The sequence below is a fragment of the Mus caroli genome, chromosome 4 (assembly GCF_900094665.2).
Source record: "Mus caroli chromosome 4, CAROLI_EIJ_v1.1, whole genome shotgun sequence".
Classification (NCBI taxonomy): domain Eukaryota; kingdom Metazoa; phylum Chordata; class Mammalia; order Rodentia; family Muridae; genus Mus; species Mus caroli.
In genome coordinates, this window is record NC_034573.1 from 105,903,042 (window position 1) to 105,920,807 (window position 17,766).

A 17,766-nucleotide genomic window follows, 5' to 3' on the forward strand; every position below is an offset into this window, starting at 1 on the left:
GAGAGGAGAGGAGAGGAGAGGAGAGGAGAGGAGAGGAGAGGAGAGGAGGAGAAAAGAGAAATCATAGTGTGTACATGTCCAAGTCTAACAGCATGCTTGATAAATGGTGAATCTTGCCAGACAACAATGCTAGCTGTCTCTCTCCTGGTATGTCTTGGGTATGGCAGTTTCAGTGACCAGGGCTACTCCCCAAAATGTCACTCTATTCTGGGTCTCAGAGCTTCTACATAATTGAAAGATACTCACAGTGAAATGCACACCAGAGCCATATTCACACAGACAAATGTGATGTACCACCATACCTCTCATGACTCTAATTTCTGACTTTATAGTGTTCATTAAACTTTTGATGAATGAGAAAGAGTTAAAGATCAAAATTATACCCATTAGAAACACATGGGCAGGCCCATGGACTTTCCTTTCATTAACTATTTTATTCTCATATTTGAGTTTCTATTAGTTCTTTCAAGTTTCATTCATCTAGCAGAAATATGAAGAGTTCTCTTATGTACCTTTCATCAACTAAAAAGTTATAACTGATTTATAAAATTCAAAGTGAAGATATGTTTAATTTCAATTTTTCCCCCTGAAAAATGGGTATGAGTTATTTATTTACACTTAATTTTCTAAAAGATGTCTGTACTAGTCATTTCTTGTAGATGTGTTTTTAGACCTGAGAAGAGGTGCCAAAGTGGAGAAAGCATGAGGAGTTGTTTCATGATCCCAACCAGGAAGACAGAAAGAGGAAGACCAACACTGCCTTGACTTTCTCTTTTTCCCTTTCTATTTAGTCTAGAACCCTGGCCCAGAGAAGTGTTGTGTTCCCATTCAAAGAAGTTCTTACTCCCTAAGTTGATTCTACTTTTCTTTTCTTTCTTTCTTTCTTTCTTTCTTTCTTTCTTTCTTTCTTTCTTTCTTTCTTTCTTTCTTTCTGTCTGTCTGTCTGTCTGTCTGTCTGTCTTTTTTTTTTTGAGGGGAGGCTAAAGTGTGTTTATTTATTATTATAATTTTATTACTTAAAGCAATGATTATTTGTTTTATCATCTGAAGAATTTATTGAACATAGGGGCAGAGGCATTGTCTTCATGCTGCCACACACAGACACAAACACAGATATAGCACAATATCCAGATTTAGCCCAAGCACATTCCTTTTGAGGCTCATTTATATATCTTCCTATGCCATAGCATATCATTTAAATAATGGATATTTTCAATGCTAATTCCTTTGTTGACTTTCTCAAAATGTTCTGCATATATCTTCAGGACTCCAATACGTACAGCATGTTTCTTTCCTTCTGACACGTTTGCAACAATAGTATCTTCTGCAGCAGGGTAAAGCTTGGACCCAGATGTTAACCCTGGAAACATGATATTTGATTCACTAAGTAAAAGTTAATGACTCTTTTATTAATCCACTGTTGTGATAAGATAAAAGAATATGAAGTCATCCTAAGGTTGGATTTTAAAAAGTCCCTTCTCTTTTTCTAAAAGACAGTAATTCTCTATTTACTGTAAAGATTTCTGTGTTTTCATAGTTTTTGAAAATGAACCAGGATGAAGGGAACAATGATAGGGGAGGGCCTGAAACATGAAGGAAATTGAATTAGGAAGAGTCCAGCACAATGAAAGACAGCATTGACAGTTGGAGTTGTGTCGTTCTTAAAGCAATCCTTAAATTTAAGTATGTTTTAATCATATTCTTCCCCTCCTCCAAGTCCTTTTAGATCCTCTCCCTGTCCCTACCCACTCAACTTCAAGTTATTTTTCAAAATCAAACAAAAACCTGTTATAAATCAAACCCCCAAACAAAGGAAACAAAATAACCCCTCAAAACCGCATCAAACTGTAACCAAGTAAAGGCATACATACACATACACCACACACACACACACACACACACACACACACACACACACACACACACCATGGAGCCTGTCATATGTTGGTCAAATACTCCTAAACGTAAGACCTACAATGGAGTAATTGATATACCCAGTGTCACTTGATTAGGGAAAACTATTTTCCCTCTCTCAGTAGGCAAAAATGACAGTTGTTAACTTTTACACTACTGTCTAGGATTTCATTCATTCATTCATTCATCCAATTTTTAAAAAAATATAACAGAATAAAATAAGATAAAGCAAAACTATAACATGGAATGTGGACAAAACAAACCAACAGAAGAGAAAGTGCCCAAGAGAAGGCACAAGATTTATCTGTTCCCTTTTGTCATTTACTCTATATTTAACCTCTGTAGTTCTATGGGTTGTAGATTGATTATCATTGACTTCACAACTGATATACACACATAAGAAAATACATATGTTTGTCTTCTTGGTTGTTCCATCCATTTGCCTGAAAACTTCATGGTGTCATTATTTTAGTGATTGAGTAATACTTCATTGTGTAAATGTACATTCTAATCATCCATTCTTCTGTTGAAAGGTTTCTAGATTGTTTCCAAATTCTGGCTATTATGAATAGAGCAGCAATGAACATGGTTAAGCAAGTGTCTCTGTGGTAGGATGAAGCATTCTTTGGGTATATGCCTAAGAGTGCAATACCTGGATCTTGAGGTAGATCAATTCCTATCTTCCTGAGGAACTATCACACTGCTTTCCATAGTGGCTTTACAAGTTTGTGCTCCCACCAGCAATGGATGACTGTTCCCCTTATTACACATCATTAGCAAGCAGCATGAGTTGACACTTGTTTTTTGGTCTAAGCCATTCTTTTTTTTTATTAGATATTTTCTTTATTTGCATTTCAAATGTTATCCCCTTTCCTGGTTTCCCCTCCAAAAACCCTCTATCCTCTTCCCCTCGAACTGCTCACCAACCCACCCACTCCTGCTTCCCTCTCATGGCATGTACCTACACTGGGGTATCAAGCCTTCTCAAGACCAAGGGCCTCTCCTCCCACTGATGTCCAACAAGGCCATTCTCTGCTACATATACAGCTGGAGCCATGGGTCCCTCCATGTGTACTTTTTGCGTGGTGATTTTGTCACAGGGAGCTCTGGGGGTACTGGGTGGTTCATATTGTTGTTCCTCCTATGGGGCTGCAAGCTCCTTTAGCTCCTTTGGTCCTTTCTCCAGCTCCTCCTCTGGGAACCTTGTGCTCAGTCCAATGGTTGCTGAGAGTATCCACCTCTGTATTTGTTAGGCACTGGCAGAGACTTTCAGGAGACAGCTATATCAGGCTCCTGTCAGCAAGCACTTGTGGGCATCTGCCATAGTGTCTGGGTTTGGTGACTGTATATGGGATGGATCCTTACAGGTATAAGATGGAATCTCATAGTAGATTTGATTTGCATTTCTTTGATGACTAAGGATGTTGGACATTTCTTTAAATGTTTCTCAGCCATTTGAGTTTTCTTTATTGAGATTTTTTCAGGTATGTACCCATTTTAATTGGGTTATTCACTTTTTGACACCTAGCTTCTTAAGTTCTTCATATATTTTAAGTATTAGCTCCCTATTTGATGTATAGTTAGTAAGAATCTTTTCCCATTCTGTACACTACCATCTTATCCAAATGATGGTGTCCTTTGCCATGCAGCAGCTTCTCAGGTTCATGAAGTCTCATTTATTAATTGTTGATCTTAGTACCTGTGCTGAGTGCTCTGATCAGAGAACCTCTTCCTGTGCCAATAAATTCAAGGCTATTTCCCATTTTCTATTCTATAAAATACAGTGTGATTGTTTTTATCTTGAGATCTTTGATACACTTGAAGTTGAGTTTTGTGTAAGGTGGTAAGTATGGATCTATTTGGATTCTTCTACATGTAGCCATCCAGTTTGTCCAGTACCATTTGTTGAAGGTGCTGTCTTCGTTCTGGTGTGTGTTTCTGGCATATATATAGGAAAAGTCAGGTGTTCATAGGTATGTGGATCTCTGTTCATGTCTTTTTTTCCTTTGATTTAAGTTTTATTGCATTGTGGTGAGAAAAGATACATAATTTCTATTTATCTGGATTTGTTAACATTTAAATACATACTTTGAGTAAATAGACTTACATCACATTCTTCTTTCTCTTTTGTACCCCAACTCCTCCCAGAGAGCCCTCCCTTCAAAACCTGCAATATCTTTCATTTTTTTATCAAAGTCTGTAAAATTTATAAAATATTGTATCAATGAAAATGAGTATTATAAAACTTGTTTGATATAAAGCAACAATCAATTGAACAGTCTTATGTAGATGTTTGTCTATAGCAATACTGAAAATACATATGTTTTATTCAAGTAAATTTCAAATAGCTCCAATTTTATTAACTGTATATTTTAAAATAATATATCACTATAAGTTTTTTAATGAACATAAACAGATAAAATCTTTTTGTTTATTGGTTTGTTTTGTTTTTAGTAGAGCTTAAAATCTTGGCTCTTACTGTGGTACAAACACAAAATAAGAACAGTTTTTGGACAGTGGAGTTCATAGGCTATACTGGAATATCTCTTACATCACCGAAGGATTTTACCTTCATAGTAGATAAGCTAAGAGTTGACAGTCCTGCTGCACCAAAGAATGAACTGTAAGCATGATTTTTGGATACAGATTTCCTGCTACGGTGAAAGATATTTGACTATCTTTTGTCATTCTCAGCCCACAGGGAACAGGTTACATTCATTTCAGAAATAGTGTGTATATTAACATGGTTTATGCATGAAGTCATTCATCAATTGTTTCAATGAACGATGGTTCTGCTTGGAGGGTAGCACAGATGTTAGGTGATGGTAAGGTTCTGTTTCAATGGCTGTGATGATTTTGAAAAGCATTCATCTCAGAATAAGAGTAACTTATAAGGTCCTCTTCTTCAAAATTGATACAATAATTATAAACTTCAAGCAAAGCATTCTGTCTCATTCTTTGATGTTCTCTTACAAGTCACCTCCCAAATTAATTGCCCACATTTCTATTGGCTGTATAAATAAATTTGAAATACATAAGCTGTCCTGAAAACCATAGTATAGTGTAAAAACATCAAATAAACAATCCTACTAATAGAGAGGCTGAATAGGAGAAGCATGACTACAAGATCATTATGTGGCACACAGCATGACCCTGTCAGGAACAAACAAGCAGAAAATGTATATGGATTTTACAATACTGGACATATTTCTCCCATTACCAAATTAGAGAGACCACTGGATGACAGCCAACAAATTTCTAATTCCTCATATTTTCGAATTTCAATTGATTAGGATATGTTGGTAATATTAATTTTCATATTAAGAGATATTAAGGAAAAGTGATTGTTACTTCTTGATTTTTTTTGTTAGAGGTGGAATTAAGTTTGTGTGGGTTGGTTGAAAGATTACTTTCTTGCTTTTTCTACGGTGTAGTTTCACTCCTTGTGTTGGTATTTTTTATCTCTTGTTCTTTGTAGGGCTGGATTTGTGGAAAGATATTGTGTAAATTTGGTTTTGTCATGGAATATTTGTTTTCTCCATCTATAGTGATTGAGAGTTTTGCTGGGTATAGTAGCCTGGGTTGGACTTTGTGTTCTCTTAGGATCTGTATGACAACGTCCCACGATCTTCTAGCTTTCATAGTCTCTGGTAAGAAGTCTGGTATAAATCTGTTGGTCTGTCCTTATATGTTCCTTGACCTTTTTCCTTTTAAAATACTTGCTTTGTTTAGTACATTTGGTGTTTTGATTATTACGTGACAGGAGGAACTTTGTTTTTTGTTGAGTCTATTTAGAGTTCTGCAGCCTTCTTGTATGTTCATGGGCATCATTTGCTTTAGGTTAGGGAAGTTTTCTTCTATAATTTTGTTGAAGATATTTACTGGCCCTTTAAGTTGGGAATCTTCACTCTCTTCTATACCAATTATCCTTAGGTTTGGTCTTTTCATTTTGTCCTGGATTTTCTGGATGTTTTGGGTTAGGAGCTTTTTGCTTTTTGCATTTTCTTTTACTGTTGTGTCAATATTTTCTATGGCATCTTCTGCCCCGAGATTCTCTCTTCTGTCTCTTGTATTCTGCTTGTGATGCTTGCATCTATGAGTCCTGATCTCTTTCCTAGGTTTTCTAACTCCAGGGTTGTCTCCCTTTGTGATTTCTTTATTGTTTTTAGTTCCATTTTTAGATCCTGGATGGTTTTGTTCCTTTCCTTCGCCTTTTTGATTGTGTTTTACTGTAACTCTTTAAGAGATTTGTGTTTCCTCTTTAAGGGCTTCTAGCTGTTTACCTGTGTTACTCCCACTGTTTGGGACAGATGTTGTGTCCTCCTCACCTCCTCACCTCTTATCCTGGGTGTGTTGGAGCTCCTGGTAGTGGAGCTGCCTCTGAGCATTGTGGGGTGGCTCTTATATTCATGTCTTCAATTTTATTTCTTTTATCAATGTTCCTGTTTTGGTGCCAGTATCATGCTTGGTATTTTGAACTACAGTCCTTATATGATTCATAGGTGGTTTAGCTATCCTTGTCTTGTGTGTGTAAGTGTGTGTGTGTGTGTGTGTGTGTGTGTGTGNGNGAGAGAGAGAGAGAGAGAGAGAGAGAGAGAGAGAGAGAGGATGTTTGTATATGTGCATGTTTTTATATGAAGCTGAGAATTGTCTTTTCAGTGAAGTATTGTATTGAAGTTTTGACAGGGATCACATTGCCTCTGTAGATAGGTTTTGGTAGAATATCCACTTCTACTACTTTAATCATACTGAACCATGAGCATGAGACACCTTCTAGCCCCTGATATCTTCTTTAATTTCTTTCTTCAGTGATTTAAAGTTTGTATCATACAAGTCCTTCTGGATGACAGATACTTAAAGATATTTTTTATCATTATTTGAGGCTACAGTAAAAGGTGTTGTTTCCAAGATTTTTTCCTTAGACTGTCTGTCTCTTGTATTTAGCAGGGTTACTGATTTTTTGTGAGTTGGTTTTGTATCCTGCTATTTTACCGAAAGTGTTTATTGGCTGTAGGAGTTTCCTGTGGAAATTTTTGAGTCACTTATAAATACTATCATATCATCTTTAAATGAAGATATTTTGACTTCTTCCCTTCTTATTTGTATCTCCTTGATACACTTTAGTTCTCTTATTGCTCTAGCAAAAACTTCAAGTACTATATTGAATAGGTATGAAAAGCGTGGACAACATAAACTTGTTCCTAATTTTAATGGAATTGCTTTGAGTTTTTCCCCACTTAAGTTGATATTGTCTATGGGCTTGTTGTAAAGTGCCTATATTGTGTTGAGCTATGTCCCTTAGATATCCCTAATCTCTTCAGGACATTTATTATGAAACAATGTTGAATTTTGTCAATGACCCATTCTGAATCTAATGAGATGATTACGTGTGTTTGCCTTTCAGTCTGTTTACATTATGGATTTTATTGACAGATTTTCATGTGCTAAACCATCCCTACATCTCTGGGATGAAGCCTACTTGATCATTGTGAAACGGTTTTTTTGTATGTGCTTGGATTCAGTCACAAGTATTTTATTGAATATTTTTTTCATCTATAAGGGAAATTGGTCTATAATCGCCCTTTCCTTCTTGAGTCATTATGTGATTTAGGTGTCAGGGTAAATAATTGTGGCCTCATAAAATGAACTCAGCAAAATTCCTTCTGTTTCTGTTTTGTGGCATGATTTGAGGAATATTGGCATTAACTCTTCTTTGAAAGTCTGGTAGAATTCTGTGCTAAATCTAGCCCTGGGCATTTGTTTGTTTGTTTGTTTGTTTGTTTGTTGTTTTTTATTTTTGAGGTAGGGAGACTTGTACTGACATATTTCAGTAAGGGTTGTAGTTATATTTAAATTGCTTATCTGGCTTTGATTTAACTTTGGTGAGTAGTAAATAATGAGACAGATATCCATTTCTTTAAATTTTTCCAATCAAGTGAAGCACAGGTGTTTTTGTTCATTTTTTGTTTATTTTTTAAAAAGTATTTTCATATAAATATCTGGGGCCTCCTTGAAATCTGTGGTTATGTCTACTTTTTCATTTCTATTTTCATTTATTTGCATCCTCTCTCTCTCTCTCTCTCTCTCTCTCTCTCTCTCTCTCTCTCTCAGCTATCTTAGTTAATTTGGATAAGGGTTTGTCAATCTTATTGATTTTCTAAAAGAACCAACTCTTTTTTTCCTGATCTCTCGATCTGTTTGTTTGTTTCTTCTTTATTGATTTCAGCTCTGAGTTTATTTCTTACTGCCTACAGCTTTGGGTGTCATTTTTTCTTTTTGTCCTAAAATTTTCTAATGTGTTGTTAAGTTGCTAGTATGGGATCTTTCTAATTTTTTAGTGTAAACTTACCCACGTAGCACTGCTTTATTTTGTTCCATACATTTTGCTCTATTGTATGTTCATTTTCATTCAACTCTAGAAAGACTTTGATTTCTTTCTAATTTCTGTCTTGACCTATTTTTTGTGAGTGGGTTATTCAGCTTCTATGAGTTTGTAATTTTTCTGTGTTTCTATTGTTGGTGATATACAGCTTTAGCTTATGGTGATCAGATAGGATGCAGGGTATTATTTAAATTTTCTTGCATCTTTTGGGACTTGTTTTGTATCCAAATGTATGGCCAGTTTTGAAGAAAGTTAGATGAGGTGTTAAGAAGAAGGTCATTCTTTTGGTTTTAGGCAAAATGTTCTGTAAATATGTGGGGTCCATTTGGTTTATAATGTCAGTGCCAGCATTTCTCTGTTTAGTTTTTGTGTGGATGATTGGTGAGGGTAGGGTATTAAAGTCTCCCACTATCAATGTGGTAGTCTCAATATGTGATTTAAGCTGTAGTAATTTTTTCTTATACACATGAGTGCTCTTGTGTTTGTGGCATAGATGTTAAGAATTATAATGTCATCTTTGTTGATTTTTCCGTTGATGAGTACATAGTGTCCTTCCCTAGCTCATCTAATAAATTTTGTTTGACATTTATTTTGGCAGATAAAAAAATGACCACATCACCTTGTTTCTTAGGTGCATTGGCTTGGAATAACTTTTTTTTCCCTATCCATTTACCCTGACATAATGTTACTATTTGTTTCTTGGATTCAGCAGAAGTATGGATCCTCTTTCCACATACACTCTTTTAGTCCTTTTATTGAGGAATTCAGATAGTTGATGTTGAGAAATATCAATGACCAGTGATATTTGAATCCTGTCATTTTGGTGTTGTTGCTGTTGGTAGTGGTGTGTGTGTGTGTGTGTGTGTGTGTGTGTGTGTGTGTGTGTGTGTTTGAAAGAGAGAGAGAGAGAGAGAGAGAGAGAGAGAGAGAGAGAGATGTTTCCCTTTTATTACTTTGTTGGTTTGAGAGTATTTACTCCCTGTATTTTCTTTGATGTAGATAACCTCTTAGTTTGGAGTTTACTTTCTAGCATCTTCTGTAGGGCTAGATTTTAGAAAGATACTGATTTAAATTTGTTTTTACCATGCGATATCTTATTTTTCATCTGTAGTTATTGAAAAATTTGCTGGGTACAGTAGTCTGAGCTGACATTTATGGTCTTTTATAGTCTGCAGGACATTTATTCAGGCCCTTCTGAAGTCAACCCTCTTGCAGCTGTTAATATTTTTTTCTTTTTTCTGTACATTCAGTGTTTTGATTATTGTGCTGAGGGGACTTTCTTTTCTGGTTCAATGTATTTGGGGTTCTGTATGCTTTTTATACTTTGATAGACATCTCCATTTTTGGTTAGGGAAATTTTCTTCTATGATTTTGTTGAAAATATTGTCTGACTTTGACCTGAGTTTTTTCTCCTTCCTCTGTCCCTATTATTATTAGATTTGGTCTTTTGTGGTATCATAGATTCCTTGGATGTTTTGTACCAGGAATTTTTTAGATTCAACATTTTCTGTGACTGATGTATTAATTTCATCTATGTATCTTCAGTGTCTGAGATTCTCTTTTCCATTTCATGTATTCTGTTGGTGATTCTTGCCTCCCTGTTACCTGTTGGAGTTCCTAAATTTTCTATTTACAGATTTCCCTAAGTTTTCTTTATTGATTCTATTTTCACTTTCAGGACTTGAGTGGTTTTGTTCATTTTATTCCACTTATTGCTGTGCTCTCATAGATTTATTTAAGGAGTTTATATGTTTTCTTTTTAAGGACCTCTATTGGATTCATAAAGGGTGTTTTAAGGTCTTTCACTTGAACTTTAACTATATTGGAATACTCAGGACCAGCTGTGGCAGAGTTTCAGGACATATTGTCCTGGCTGTTATTGTTTGTGGTTTTATGCTGGCAGCTAGAAATCTGAGATTGGAGAGATTATAATTCTAGGTGGTGATAACTGATCTTGTCTTTGTTGAATAGGTTCCTCAGTTTCTGTTTTCTATCTGGTTTTTAGGAGAAAGTTGGGGCTGTGTTTTGTCTGTTAAAAAATCTTTTGAGGTCCTGATAGGTATGGGCACTGGGGGTTGCAGGAAAAATGTGTTTCTGAGTATTGGGACCTGAGACTTAGAAATAGAGATGAGCTTGAAGGGCTTTACAAGATGGAGGAAAGCAGGGTGTTCCACCAGGATGTGAGCAGAAAGGGACAGGCAACAGCAGAATTCTGAAAGAAGCTCAGCATGAGACTAGGGGATTGGACTTAGAGGAAAGGAGGAAGTGAAGATTTGCAGAGGAAAGTAAACATATGCAATTAGCCTACCTACTTCCCTGATCAGAACATCCTGTGTTCACAGGGAGTCCCTCTGGAGTTTCTTAATTTAACTAAGTTGACAATGAAAATCAGCCTTCACAACATCTGATATGGGGAGTCATAAAATCATATCTAGAGATGAAGGAAATGAGTCTGTTCTAGTTAGCACTAGCCTTCTGGGAGACTTGGATTCAGTTCTCTACTTCTATTACAGGATAAATGGGAACAGATTGTTGGCCAGGATTCCACCCTGGAGATCTTTCAACACATCACCTTGATGACCTTGGACACCATCATGAAGTGTGCCTTCAGCCACGAGGGCAGTGTCCAGTTGGACAGGTCAGGAATATCCCTGAACTATAGACTCTTTGGTCTTGCACACTGATGTGGCCTCACTTGAGAAGTAGATGGAACAGCTTAGATACTACTGTCCACAAACACAAGATTCTCTATTCTGTCGCAGATATACTGCAGATTTCCACATAGATGGAAGCCTGAATACGAAGCCATCTTCTAAAGACATGGTGGTTGCAGGAGTTTAAAGAAAGAAACAACATACATCCTAGAATCATCTCTGTCCAAATTAAGGAAATTACCACTCTGTCTGTGGGTCATATCTCCTCATCACTGTTCTGTTCCTTTGTATTCACAGAAAATACAAGTCCTATATCCAGGCAGTTGACGACCTGAACAATCTCTTTTTTCTCCGTGTGCGGAACATCTTTCACCAGAATGACATCATCTACAGAGTTTCCTCTAATGGCTGCTGGGCCAACAGTGCCTGCCAACTTGCCCATGATCACACAGGTTCTGTCTGTTTCTTTTCTCTCCCCTCTTACCAAGGTCAGCCTAAAGAGGCCAACCATAATTCTGAGGCAGAGCCAAGTCCTTTGGTCCTCTGAAGGATGTAAGATGAATTCATGTTGGGTACTTTCCTAGTACAAAGAAGCTAAGATGTAGGATATTGGATGATGTGTAGTAGTTACCTGTGCCATCACATTGGTGATATTAAATGAAATCATCCCAGCAGGATCCAAAAGGATCTTCTCCAGTTGTAATCTCTAGGCGCAGCCTGATCTCTGTCAGGTATGCTGGCTTCTCACATCTTACCCAGCTATCTTACCTTGATGATATACATCCTGGCCTCTAGTAGGAGTAGAGGTTGGGAAAGAGGGTATATGGGCCTCTTAGGAGTTGTGCTTTCATCTTTTCCTGGTAACTATTATCCTTTGACAGATCAAGTGATCAAATCAAGGAGGAGTCAACTTCAGGATGAGGAAGAGTTGGAAAAGGTTAAGAAGAAAAGACGATTGGATTTCCTGGACATCCTCCTGTTTGCAAGAGTGAGTGTATGAAACCAGATGAGAGACTTGAGGCTTGACCTAGAATCAGAGCATAAGAAACAAACATTACTCTCTCATCTGTGGTCTTATCCAGATGGAAAATGGAAGAAGCTTATCTGATAAGGACCTTCGTGCTGAAGTGGATACTTTCATGTTTGAGGGCCATGACACCACAGCTAGTGGTATCTCCTGGATCTTCTATGCTTTGGCCACAAATACTGAACATCAAGAGAGATGCAGGAAGGAGATCCAAAGTCTCCTAGGAGATGGGGCTTCTATCACCTGGTGAGTGGATGCTCAAGATGGATGAGATTTCTGTTTTTTGGTAATGGGAAGCTCCTGGCTGTCCCAGCTCTGTGTGACTTTTGGATGGGCCTCATTTCAGGAATGACCTGGACAAGATGCCCTATACTACCATGTGCATCAAGGAGGCCCTGAGGATCTACCCACCTGTACCAAGTGTGAGCAGAGAGCTCAGCTCACCTGTCACCTTTCCGGATGGACGTTCTTTACCCAAAGGTATGAACTCCCCAGACCAATTCAGCAGGGGCAAAGAAGAATGGGAATGCTATGGTTCTTCTGCAGTTTTAAACTAGTGAAATCTCTTATAGATTTTCCATGCCTTATCAGTAGTGATGAAAGGATTTTTACTTTAAGTTAGAATGTAGTGTATGAAGTGCTTTGCATACAGTTAGACTTCAGAAAAAAATCTTAGAAAAATGCCAACCTCTATATTGAACTTCAGACTTTAGGCATTAGTTGCCAAATTATTACATGACATAAAAGAGATCTAGGTAAGTGTTAGGAAGATATGTTTCTTTTTATGGATGAAGGGAAATGAAAAAGTTTAGGGGTTCCCATGCCATGGATGAAACATATTCCACTGTCTGAGGATCCCTCAAATTGATGGTCAAGTTTAGCTGACAACAAGATCTTAGTTACATATCGTGGTAGAAAAATATTCACATAATCATCATTGGGCATGATTTCCTCTTGTGCCACAGTGAAGTGTGTGAAGAAGAAAAGATAATAAGTCTTGCTGAGGCTCCAGAATCTCATATAAAAATGGGTATACATACAATAGTTGCTTTTGGAAGCTGCCTGTGAATGTTGAATGTGGCCTAAGTTCATGAAAGATATTTCATGAAAAAGAGAGTTATCATTTCACTTAATATAATAGTGATTCTCAACTGCTTTCTTGTTCTCACACCTAGAATCATGATTTTAGGCAAGTTACTCACACTCAGTGCTTCAACAAGCCCACTCTACTTCTCTGTGATTTAAATGATGACTCCAGCCTGCAAACCATTTGTGTGTGCATATTCTCTGAAGAATATGGGAACTAGTGCCCTACCCATTGGCATAACCAGTCATGCTTTGTACCACTCACCCCACAGGTATCCATGTCATGCTCTCCCTTTATGGCCTTCATCACAACCCAACTGTGTGGCCAAATCCAGAGGTAAAATGGGTGATGGGAGAAGGTCAGGGGAAGATATCTCGGGAACAACACTTCCTCCCACTCTCACTCTTGGACATTTTGTCCCTTCATGAGTTGGAAGCAGGAGTTTGACTCCTACCTTCCCTGAATCTGGTATTCACACTGCAGGTGTTTGATCCTTCTCGATTTGCACCAGGGTCTTCCCGACACAGCCACTCATTCCTACCCTTCTCAGGAGGAGCAAGGTGAGTGTAATGAATGGAGAAAAGAGTAGTCTCTGGGTACATATCCAGTATCTCTGATTCCATAGTTCCTATGTGACATCTTCATGTGTTTGTAAGTGTGAGGCATTTTCTGTGTCCCCCAAAAGGGTTGGTATTTAAGGGTGCAACTTTGGGGGGGGGCAGGTTTGGCAGACTACTCTTCCCAAAGGCAATGTAAGTTTGTGTCAGTATGTGTTTCCAACTTCACTGTATGTTGACACTTTCATTCATTTCTAGAATATGAATATTCATACTTAGGTTTTCTCATGTAAACTGGCTCTTAGGCATTTGTTCCCCTCATCTGTTATATATGTTAAAGGATTGATGGATGTCTCCATCACTCTCAACCCTTCCTACCACTTATGTTTAATTTATCAATCAGTCACAACAATGAATATAAAAATATTTTTGTGTTGTTATAATTGTGTTGAAGTCATGTATGGAAAATTGAGAGCCCTCTGTGGTAGGGTAGACACCAATGAGTCTTCTTCTATATAGTTTTTATTTCTAGTCCAACAAAATTTCTACTGCATATTAAGATGTCTAATTTCCCAAAGAAAAAAATTAGGAGAGAAGATTACACTGCAGAGCTGTGATCCACTTACCAGTTTTGAAAAATGGGGAGACTACATTAGACATAACCTATCTATAACATGTACTTTGTGTACACTAACAAACATTCCTGAAATGGCTGTTGAGCTAGAACATTACAGTGCAGAGAGCTGTTATGAAATGTGTAAAGGCTGAAGAACTCTGTCATCTTGTGGAATGTGAATTGCCACAGAAGTAATGAAGAAAAAGAAGGCTTTCTTTGTCCACAATTCTGTGACATTCTACCATGCCTAATCAATTATCACAGAACAGGCTGTAAGCATATTGTTTATCAAAAATAAGTTTACTACTGGTGAACACTTCCCCTTAGTGCTCAGTTAAAAATCATGATAAAATCATTGACAAATGAAAGAGAATCAGGTAGTTCAATTGCCATAAAAATTTTTACTTTTTGTGTACTCTAATTCATTTTTTAAAATTAGTAAAATCCAAACAAAAGTATTTACTGAAGTTCTTTTTCTCTGACCCAAGGCCTATGCTGTGACAAAAATGTAGAAACATAGGGTCCTGCCTTCAGTTTAGCAGCAAGGACAGAAAGCGCATGTACAGAATCAGCCACACCTGTACGAAACAGACATCATTTCTTTCTTCTTTGATAGTTTCCATTACTCACTGAGAAGTTAGTAAAATGAACAACATTCCTGTCACTGTCCTAAGCCCTGGACTGAGCTGTGGCTTCCAATGAAGCACACCAAAGGCATGCCTGAGCAGAAGGATGAGGACTAGCTGCTCATTATATTGAGCCTTGAATATGGAGAGGGAGAGACAGAGATAGAGAGAGGGACAGAGAGGGAGAGAGACAGAGGCAGGGGTGGAGAGTTTCTCTTTGGCCTCAACATTTGCTGAAATAAATAGGAGCTGGAAAGGTAGAAGGTGGGGAGGCAATAACTTACAGGGGGTGTGGCTGCAGCTGAGCCATCTAGACACTATCCTATGCGTTTGGAACAATAGGAGGGTCAATATGAAGAGAGCGAATTGGGGAGAACCAGTAAAGTCCAGACAGAAACTGAGGGCAACATACAGGAATAGTCCTGGAATAGAATTAAAGACCTATGGGTGCTTGTGGACTGAGCATGAACTAGTGTATCACCACTGAATGGGAGGCAGAGAAACAGGAGCTTGAGGATCTCCAACCTGGTATATTTTCCAGGAACCTCTCCATAAGTATCTGACTCATATGTTAGAACCATATTTACTTTGCCCCAAAGACAATGATTTCTAAGAGTGTGATCCATTCATCTCCATGTTGCCCTGACCAGAAAAATCCCCACTGGTGGATTAGAAACTCTTACTATGTAGAGTCAACTAGCCAAAGACTGATACTAAAAGAGCTGGTCTAATTGGCAGACTCCTTTTCTCTCAAAGCAGGATTAGAACCAGTTTCAGAAAAGAGGGGTATTTGTAAAGGATTAAGACAGCAAGAAAGGACATGACATGAGCCTAGCATGCATGACAGGAGCCTAGCATAACTATCCTCTGAGAGATTCCACCCAGCAGCTTGCTAAAACAGATGCAGAGACTCACAATCAAACATTGGATGGAGCTTGACTGAGGGCTCCAAAGGGCATAGGAACTCCACAGGAAGATCAGCAGAGTCAACTAACCTAGACCCTTGGGGGCTCTCAGAAACTGAACCACCAACCAAAGAGCATACACAGGCTGGAATAAGAAATGCACATGCACACACACACACACACACACACACACACACACACACACACACACACACACACACAAGGCATATGTGCAGCTTTGTCTTCATGTGGGTCCTGCAACAACTGAGCAGGGGTTATTCCTAAAGCTGTGGCCTGTCTGTGAATTATGTTTCCCTCATTGGGCTGCCTGGCCTGGCCTCAGTGGAAGAGGATATGCTTAATCCTACAGATACTTGATGTGCCAGAGTCTGGGGGGGCATAGCAGAAGGGGGAGCTCAAACCTCTCAGAGAAGGGGAAGGGGGATGGAGAAAAGGACTGTGTGAGGAGGAACAGGGATGGTAGCAGTGGGTTAGGTGGTTATATGCAAGAATTTGTAGAGAAGATAGGAAATGGAGAAAGGTTGTAATTATATTATAATCCCCAAAATAAAAAATACAAAGAAAAAAACAGGACATCAAGAATTAAGGCCCAAGGTAGAGGTATACATGTGTGACTTGTAAGGCAAGGGGGTCAGGCTGAGTCCTATGAAAGAGTTCCCTAGGTGTACAGCTCTATGCTAGAGCACAGAGGACAATGCCTACACAGCTCACAATAAAACTCGAGGCCACTAATTTTATCATACCTTTCTGACCCAGGAACTGCATTGGGAAACAGTTTGCGATGAATGAGATGAAGGTAGCTGTGGCTCTGACCCTGCTCCGCTTTGAGCTGCTGCCAGATCCCACCAGAATCCCAATCCCCATACCAAGAATTGTGTTGAAGTCCAAGAATGGGATCCACTTGCATCTCAAAAAGCTCCAGTAATCTTCACAGGACAAGACACTCAAATGGCATGCTGCCTGCCATTCTGTCTTTCTGTCACTCACTCTTTTCCCCAGTCCTTCTGCTCACATCTCATTCTTTCTTCTCACCTTGTTCACCTCCACCCACCTTCTGCTGGGCTTCCAGTCTCCTTGACTGTCAGTCTTTCTCAACTTCTTCTGGGATCCCTACTTGCTTTTCTATCTTCCTGTCCCTAACCTGACTGCATGTTTGACCTTTGATCTTAATGATCTCCCTAACTTGCACCCTGCCTTTCTCTTCCATGTATTTCCTTCTCTTCTATTGCTTGTCTATCCTTAACTTGGGCTTTATTCTGATGTCATAATTAATTAAAAGATAAGTGTGTGCTCTTATGACTCTAGATATCAAGTGTTTTTCATGATTTCACTGGAATGAAGCTGAGGTCATTGCAGTGCCATCACTCCTTGGTTATCGCTGTGCCTCTTTTTACTTTTCCGTTACCTATATCTGCATTCCTTGGTTTCAAGAGCCCTCCTAAGTGATAAAATCCAACACCATTGTTAAAGCATCTCTTCTTCTGTCTCCAGATCATTTCTCCATCTTTCCAATGTGTATGCTTGTTTTGTGCCTAAAGGGGTAATACTGGTCCTGTTCTTAGTTCTATCAAGATTAGGACATGAATATCTGAAAGAGCCAATTTTCAACCAACCTAACACAGACCTTCCCTGACTGTCACTTCATCTATCCATATAAATCTCCCCTTCAAATTCTCCACCTATCAGCTTACATTTTAAGAGTCTTGCCATCTTCCCCACAATAAAGTTCATAATGTGGCATGTTGTTCCTATACTCTTTGTATAGAGAGAGACTAATGGGATAAGAGACTTTAGGAGGCTAGAAACGACTATGCTCTTTAGTATTATGGATCCCCTCTAGTCTGGCAATAAGAATTCCACATGTTCTACGAGGCTTCACCCATGTGACGTTTGATAACTACACTCATACAACTGTAAGATTCGTATGTAACTGACCTTAGACAACATGGTCTTGTCTGAGAGGTCAGAGAAAGAAAC

General features: G+C 38.4%; 1 protein-coding gene across 1 annotated transcript in view; it reads left to right on the top strand.

Annotated features, from left to right (window-relative positions):
* The window catches only part of LOC110293391 (cytochrome P450 4A12A-like), a 20,290-nt gene extending 3,433 nt beyond the window's left edge, over positions 1–16,857 (top strand). The window contains exons 4-12 of the mRNA XM_021161223.2: positions 9,408–9,426; positions 10,791–10,934; positions 11,248–11,402; positions 11,832–11,938; positions 12,033–12,223; positions 12,324–12,457; positions 13,336–13,400; positions 13,548–13,624; positions 16,546–16,857. Of these exons, the coding sequence (XP_021016882.1) occupies positions 9,408–9,426; positions 10,791–10,934; positions 11,248–11,402; positions 11,832–11,938; positions 12,033–12,223; positions 12,324–12,457; positions 13,336–13,400; positions 13,548–13,624; positions 16,546–16,714 (1,061 nt within the window). The 3' untranslated portion in view covers positions 16,715–16,857. The remainder of the gene's footprint in view (positions 1–9,407; positions 9,427–10,790; positions 10,935–11,247; positions 11,403–11,831; positions 11,939–12,032; positions 12,224–12,323; positions 12,458–13,335; positions 13,401–13,547; positions 13,625–16,545) is intronic.
* Positions 16,858–17,766: the final 909 nt, after the last annotated feature.